The 8,341-nt window shown below is 41.2% G+C and overlaps 1 protein-coding gene across 1 annotated transcript in view; it reads left to right on the top strand.

The window, feature by feature from the left end:
• The first annotated feature begins 4,785 nt into the window (after window positions 1–4,785).
• The window catches only part of LOC118310850 (HERV-H LTR-associating protein 1), a 15,320-nt gene continuing 11,764 nt past the window's right edge, over window positions 4,786–8,341 (top strand). Inside the window, exons 1-4 of the mRNA XM_035634171.2 lie at window positions 4,786–5,088; window positions 5,961–6,104; window positions 6,811–6,891; window positions 7,855–7,938. Of these exons, the coding sequence (XP_035490064.2) occupies window positions 4,998–5,088; window positions 5,961–6,104; window positions 6,811–6,891; window positions 7,855–7,938 (400 nt within the window). The 5' untranslated portion in view covers window positions 4,786–4,997. The remainder of the gene's footprint in view (window positions 5,089–5,960; window positions 6,105–6,810; window positions 6,892–7,854; window positions 7,939–8,341) is intronic.

Genomic DNA, 8,341 nt, shown 5'->3' with positions numbered 1-8,341 from the left:
CACGTGACTCAACATTCTGTTTAACATCTTCGTCCTCATATCAGGCCTCTCCAGTACGAGCCAAAATGTAAAAAAAAAATAATCAAGAAATATGAAATTCTTCTGCAAATTTCACTTGTGTCCAATTTAAAGAAGTTTCTTACAAGAAAAGCTTCACGAGAGTGACAAAAGTTGAGAATACTTTTAGATTGTTGGCGTTTAGTGTACTGAGCTGCACAACTTAGTCTTTTTTTTATGGAAAAAACCTTTAACTGTTAATTGGACAATCGGTATTTGGCTGTTTTAAGAAGTTCCATGGAATTCATTGTAAATGGAGACAAAAATATTCATTTTTTATTCGATGACTTTAAGAATCGCATACAAAATTGTCCCTGGTGAATTTCCATCACCGTGTTTGGCAGCAGTGTGGCAGTTTCTGAACCTTTAATCCTGCACTCATGATTTGGTCAGTTGCATGTCTTGTCAAAGGTTATGGTGCTAACTCTGCGTTCACACCAAATGTTACTCTACTGTAACGCACTTCCCATCGGGATCCCTAGCCAGAGCCTGCAGAGGCTCCAATACATCCAAAACTCTGCAGCTGGGATCCTGATGAGAGTGCGCAAACATGAGCACATTACCCCAATCCTCCACTCACTCCACTGGCTTCCCGTTTCCACCAGGATTGAGTATAAGGTTTCCCTCCTCACACACCAATGTATCCATGGACATGCCCCCCTCTACCTCAAAGAACTTCTAAAACCACAAAACACAACACGTTCCCTCCGCTCCGCTCACTCCAACCTCCTACACTTACCCAGAACCAGACTTAGGACCATGGGAGATGGGGCCTTCTGTGCTGCTGCCCCACGCCTGTGGACTGCCCTCCCTAACCTTGAGGGCACCACAATCCACTGACTGTTTGAAAAAAGGTCTTAAGATTTCTTTTTAGCAAAACTTTTGGTTTCCCCTCATAGATGTTTTTAAAATTATTTGTACTTTTAACAAAACTGCATTTAACCTGTAGCCCTTTGAGATCTTTTGATGAAAAGGGCACTATGAATAAAATGTATTTATTTATTTATTTATTTACTCGCCGCAGTTTGGCCGCAGGATCATTTGGTGTTAAAAGTAAACATAACCCGCCAATATCCACCCGTTCTCTGACGGATGCAGACGTCAGTGAAGCGAATGACGCAAATTTCGCACCTTTGCGTTATTCATTTTAAGCGGTGTGAGTGATGTGAAATTCGTGTCTTTGCTTTGACTTTGTATGCGCCAAAAATGTGCTTCACGTTTGGTGTGAACGCAGCATAAAACTTCAACATCGGGCACTCAGTCCACAAGCCCGAAAAGTATAAACTGTGTTGAGTTACGATGACAGTATTGGTGTGTTGGCCCAGGTTTGGGGCTTTTACGTTTAACCTCTGGTACCAGCACTTACTTAGGTAATTCCCCTAACAGCAGAGATTGTGCTTGCCGTGGTGACTCACAGGTGAGTGATCTCAGAGGAACCAGTAGATCGTAGTCGTACTCGTTGTTGCAGCCATTCACAGTTTTTATCCTCCTGCAGTCTTGCAGGCAGTTCTCTTCTGAATGTAGAAACAACACTGGAGAAGCTCGGACATGCAGCAGTTTGTTGCAGGAAAATAACTTACAAGAAGCTAGATACACTTATTTCACTTCTGTAAACAGTATCAATGCTTTTTTTTGGTGGCTTGAATCTTAATCTTGACCCCCATCTTTCAAAGCCATAATCTGACCTTATATGAATCGTGTATGTGCTCGAAACAAGCATTTTCAACACATTGTTGTCCTCTTACAATGGGAACTTGTGTGTGTGAAATATGACGCGTGTGTGAAGTTGTGGGTCTGTGTATCGATTCTGAATGAAAAGGAGCACTTTATGGCACCTGTAGTCAAGAGGGCAATAGTGCTTGCTGTCATCGTTCTGTTGAGTATGGTTGTATTCACTGTAACTTGCATACCAAGCAATGCCCTGATCAACACATTCTACATAACCTGTCATTTTATGGACATTTTGATTGCTACTAATTATTTGTGCCTTGGCCTTCTGCTGTTTCACTTCTTTTCAATGTGTTTTTTTGGGGGGGTTTCAATTGTGGTCATGCTTTTCTTGCTATGGCTCTTAAATATCTGTGTTGAAGGCTGCATTTACACAGACAACTGAAAAATCATCTGATCTTAACACGCACAAGGAAAACAACAATCACTTGCTTCTGGTCTTTAAGCTACGCTAGGCTAAACACATCCAGGGCTGGATGTCCTAATTTAGCAAAGTCAAAACTGTTAGCATGTTGTTGACATCCAAAAGCTAGCTTCTACTGGCTACATGAAGTGTGCAAATCAAATGTGTTAACACATGTTTTTGCTCAGAGATTGAACATTTGAATACTCCTTACCTTTAAAGAGAGCTGATCTGTCAGCGTCGCCTCAGGCTAGTTGTACCGTAGAGATGTGGAAGCTAACGGAACAGCTAGTTTTCATTTTCTGCCATCGGCCTTTTTCCCTCTGGTTTGACGTCATTTACCGACGAAAAATGAAACTACAGCGTCTGTCGTGATTATACCACAGCAGCGTGTGCATCATAACTGTCTCTCCTTTTTCCATGATCCCACCGCTCGCCGCATTTCTAGTTATCGCTGCTAATATTTTCATCTCATTTTCACGTCATATTTGATTCACATCAGTCTGTTAAGATAGAGACATTGAACTCATCATTAAAACCCCTGAAAATATTCAATAAACAATCATATTTGTTTTTAAACTACCACATGACATGCTGGTGAGGTTATGTTGTTTTTTAGTCATTCAGATTATAATAAATCTTTATTTTTGAAATAGCTTTTTCCTTCCAGCTTCACTCGATACAAGAGGAAGCTGTTTGAAAAAAAAGTGCCAAAAAAACTGTTAACTGTATCACGTGTGTCAGATACTATGATCAGAAGTTAATAAGAAAAACACCTGCACATTAACAAAAAAAATAACGCAAAATTTGCTGGACTGTTTCTATCTATTATTTTTTGCTGATAGCCAAGTACAGTAGCACTTGTTCAACAGGTGGAAGAATAGGAGGGAGAAAGGAGAGATGTTCAAAAATTATATTTGCTCTTCTTGTGTAAATGCAGCCATTACGCCTTGAAAAACAAAACCTGCAAATTAAAAAGAAAACGTCGTGTGAAGACAGACGGATATTAGCAGCATTTTTTGGGGTCAGAAACAGTTTTGTTGCTCTTAAGTTTCATTTTGAGGGAAGTTTGGACAACTTTACACTAGTGGCCTTCAGAGCTGTGCATCATTTTTCTCATTCCAGTTTGAAAAAAAACAATAAACTTGCCATTTCTATTGTATTAGACCACTTTTAATATTTTTGTTTCAATGATATAATATGCAAATGTATTCCTACTTGATTTTTTTATTTTTTGTCTTTTCAATTGCACCAGTTATTAATAAAGTATTGAATTGAAAAGTGTGTGAGTGGACATGAATATTAGATGAACTGCAGACTCAATGACCTTTACTCTAAACTTAATTATTAACCCTCTGTATTTGAATTGCCCCCACACTCTTTACAAACTTTATATTTTTAGCTTCACTACAGATTTAAGAAAAGCTAAATGGACGTCAACTTAAGTTTTAATCCATCAAACGATATTTAATCAACAAATAATTACCTGTCGTACACTGCAAAAATCACACAAACACGCTTCTTTAAACTGTTGAACTTTGTCATGATGGCCGGCGCATCTCCGCTTTCACCTGTTGAACAAAAATGAAGCCAAAATATCTTGGATATAGGAATGGGCGTCGGACCCATTGTATGTGGGAGGAACAAGAGCCGCACACTTTTTATACACACCAATTATATTGGACCCACCCACTTTTACCATCTCTAATTCAGCACATCTGTCACTTCACTCTACACTGTCAGTCAAATCCATTCTGCTTGAGGAATGCTCTAATAAATGAAACTCATACCATGTTGTGGCATCTCCCACCTGCATCGCTCCTCACACCGACACACACCCGCTGAGGCAGCAGCAGCGAACTATACAAGCACCAGGACCCGGGACGGCATAAGCCCTGGCCACCAGGGGGCCCCCATGCGCAGTGTAGCGCGAGGACACAACCACAGTTAGTCAGAAAGTCGATGGAAAAAGGCAGTAGCTTTTAAAGTGAAAGGCAGTGTCACAAAAAAGAAGATGAAAGCGGGGGAAGAGTAAAAACGGCAAAATAAAGTTTTGTTTGCATGACTAATTTCAATGTTCTATCATGAACATTCACTGTCGAGGTATCTTCAGCTAACGCTAGCGAGCTAGCATTCATTTTAATCTAACCATTAGCTTAGAAAATATAACGTAGGAAAGATCCCCCCCTAAAAATCTATGTTTCTCTTCCTTTTAAAACATATTAAACGTATCGGTGGCGGTGGCGGGGGGGGGCCCCAAATCAAATTGTGCTTGGGGCCCCGTATAGGCGAGGTCCGGCTCTGCAGAGCACTGTATGGATGTATGCTGCTCAGGCTGTGCTCTCACATACTGTACTGTCACTGTAGCAGCTTGGTATCTAAAATGTGTTTATTGGAGATTTTCCAATTCTGCTCCCAAACAAGACACATCACTTCAATACGCAGTGTCGTAATACCAGGGCAAGGTTTTTTAAAAACCTTTTCCCTTCCTGACACCTTGTGGATCATCAGTGTAGTTTGTTTGTTTTTTTAAGTCCAACTCCCGACCAAAGACACGGACTCTGTCTTATTTCTGGGGAGGATTCGTCAGCGGCTGGAGTCCGTGAATGTGAAGCTTTGTTCTGATGAAGCTGCTGCGTCCCCATGACGACATCCACAAAAGTCCACTCCCACTTTGGGAAGAGCTCAGAGTCCCTGATCCCCAACGATGGACGGTATCGACGCTGTCTGAGGACGGAGAGAAGTCGGTCCACGTCCTGTGTGTTGTGTTGTGTGTTGTCGTGGTGACTTCAGGACTTCAGCTCGGGTCATGGCCGCCTCACAGAGCGCTGCACCGTCTCCACGCCGCTGCTTCATCACCTGCGCCTCCGCCGCTCTGCTCCTCGTCCTCTTGGTCCCAGGTACAGTAGCTTGTCAACATGCCGTCGGGACCACTCAGTCTCGACGACATTAAAATACCAGTTGTTTCATGAAGTCATAGAAGTAGAAGGACGAGGACCTTCTAAGAAAGGATGTTGGCAAATGTCAAACAGGGAGCAGCGCTGACCTTTCCCCGAGTCGAGCTTCCTGCTCTGAGATCAGCTGCTTCCTGTGCGGATCTTGAAGGTCACGCTGCCGTGTTCCGGGGTTGGACGTGAAATCGATGTCGCGGCGTCGGCTCGGCTTCTTTAACTCATTCAACGGGACGTGATGACAGAAGTGTTCCAGGACAAGACTGATCACGTTAAAGCGTCTCGTGACTTCGTCTGCAGCCTCAGATTCTCTCTGGTGGTTCTGATGGAACTGAAGAGCTTATGGGTTTTTTTTTAAATCTTTAGTCCGAACAAACAAAAATGGTTTTAAATGAGAAGAAGTGACACATGAAATATCCTTTAAGGGAAATATTCATATTGCAAACGTAACTTCTTCCTTTTTTTTCTTTGTAAGATTGTTTTGAAAGAGTTTATGTAGATATAAAGGTATTATTTTTATGTGTGTAACATTTGGCCCCTGGACAATAAAACGTGAAAGGACTGTTGGACTCACGTGAACATTCAGGAATAACATTCAGATAAAGTTGCATGCAAGTTTTTATTCTTATTATTAGTAGTAGTAGTCTTGCTTTACATCAGTGGGACGGTCGTCTCTGCCTCCGTTCTGTTTTCCTGGACACGAAGATTGAAGAAAATTATAACTGCAAAATAACTGAAACATACCGACATGAGAAGAAGACTCAGAGACTAAAGAGTTCTTTTTTAAACTCTGATTTAATTTTTTTTTCATCTCCCTGCAGCTTCCAGACATGGACAGGAAGTGAGGCACGGACAGGAAGTGAGGCACGGACAGGAAGTGAGGCACGGACAGGAAGTGAGGCACGGACAGGAACTGGGGCACGGACAGGAAGTGAGGCACAGGCGAGACGTCCTCGTCTCCACAGGTCATTTTCGTTTTTTTACGACCATTGACACACAGACTCTTTATCATTTATTGTTTACACATCATATTTTATCTTTATTCATTCTGTGTGTCACAGAAATACAGGTTTTTATTGACATGAATCAGCTTGTTGAATCACTCTGATTATTTTTGACGTGATCTTTTTAATAGTTTATATAAAAGCTCGACCGACCTTTGCCCATACTGATATCTGGGAGTAAAGAATTTCTGATACCAATATTTTGAATATAGCCAATAGATGTTTTAAATTAATTTTATAAATGAAAACAGATACTGTATTCTCACAGTACATTACTGATCATATGATATAATGTAACGACAGAATAAAACCGTGACATGACTTTTATTTGACACGTTATTGTGGATTAAAAATCACCAGATTTTACTTGTTCAGATTTCAAGACAGATGGAAACAAATGTCAGCAGATCTGTTTTGTTCCTGAAGCCAGAGTCTCGCTATGAACCAAATGTCTGATCCTAGAGGAAATCAAAGATGAGGTTGATCAGGTTTTGTGTAACTGTGAGTCGGACGCTCACAGTGATTAAAATAACCAGCGCCCCCTGGGGGCGACTGACACTTCCTGCCCTTTCACTACAACCTGACACATTGTCGCTGATTCTGCTAATTCCATAATAGAGATTAAATAAGATCCCATTGACTTTACTGTCTGCTTTTTATTTCCCAGAAGTCCCAGCGGAGCACATCGACCCCGCTGCCATCGACCTCACTCCCCTGGTCAATACTCTGATAAATTCAAGCCAATCGGGTACGTCGTCATAATATCACTCATGTGCAGATCGATTTGTGAGCTGTAAATCTTTCATGTACCACACGATTGATCCTCAGCTTCAATCTGTTTCCCCCCTTTTTCCTTTTTTCTTTTTTCTTGAGGTCAAACTGCAGGTGTCAGTTTTTTAAAGGAGCAGTTCACTCAAATCACACGCAACTGTTTTCTACGGAAGAGAATGAGGGTCAGAAAATAAGAAAACAAATGATTTTGACATTTCCACAATAAAGTAGAAATGATTGAAGATGAGATTGAAGTTGAAATGGCCCTTCAGCTGTCACACATCCACGTTAGCTAACGTTAGCAAAGCTAAGCTAGCTTCGCTAACTGCACGTCTCCCAAAATTCATTAACGGTTGTTTGCAGTTGAACGTGATCGTGTCAGGACGCACGTCCACGTTCACGTGCAAACACCCGTCGTCACCACAGCGTTTCTTCCACATTCACTCTGTCAATAATAATATCCCCATGGTTAGCAGCTAGCGTTAGCTTAGCGAACTTGCTAACGAAACATCAACATCTGGTTGTTTGGTGCTTCCTGGTCACAATGTTCGACTTTATTGTCGAAGTAATATTTCAACTTTATTCTCGACATTTTGACTTTGTTCTCGAAATTTATTAAAAAAAAATCTTACACCTCATTTTTTGGGGGGTTTTGTGTTTTCTTGCAGCATCACACTGGTTTTCCTCCACATTTTTGTCTGAACTTTAGTTTTTTGGGGGGGAAAACAAACTCGACCATTGAAGAGAAATGAAAATATCTTTTTCGGTAACTCTTCATTCACCCTTCATTTACCAAGACACTAGATGGTCACAACATATAGTTACTAGGAAAGTACCAAAAACACTTCACAGTAATTACTAAGTTATAACCTAGTTAGTACGTGGACACGTACGAGGAAACAGGATCCGATGGAGATTCATCTGATTGTTTGTGTCTCAGGCTCGCGGCAGCTCTTCTCGCTGCTCAGCGTGACGTCATACAGCTCGCTGGCTCTGCACAAACTCACCCTGCTGGTCTACAACAGTAACTATCAACACTGTGCACACACACACACACACACACACACACACACACACACACACACACACACACACACACACACACACACACACACGTCATATGACTCTGTCTGTAGTGACACCTGGTGGTAATTGCATTTATTAAAAAGGTAATTTGATCAAATGACGACATTAGGTTTTGACGGGAGAGGAATCGCTGCACTGGGACATCAGACGTGTTGAATATGTACAGTGAACAGATGGTTGACACATTTAAAGGAAACAATAAAAGTTATTAACGTGAAGACAAACAGCTTCAGGGAGTCAGACCTGCACACTTCACCACAAAAAATGTATTTGATAATATATGAATCTATTGATGGATAATCAACCATAATAATACCAACCATGATTGATTTGATGCTTTG

The sequence above is a fragment of the Scophthalmus maximus genome, chromosome 5, assembly GCF_022379125.1.
Source record: "Scophthalmus maximus strain ysfricsl-2021 chromosome 5, ASM2237912v1, whole genome shotgun sequence".
NCBI classification, from domain to species: Eukaryota; Metazoa; Chordata; class Actinopteri; order Pleuronectiformes; family Scophthalmidae; genus Scophthalmus; species Scophthalmus maximus.
This window is presented reverse-complemented; position numbering and strand designations above follow the sequence as displayed.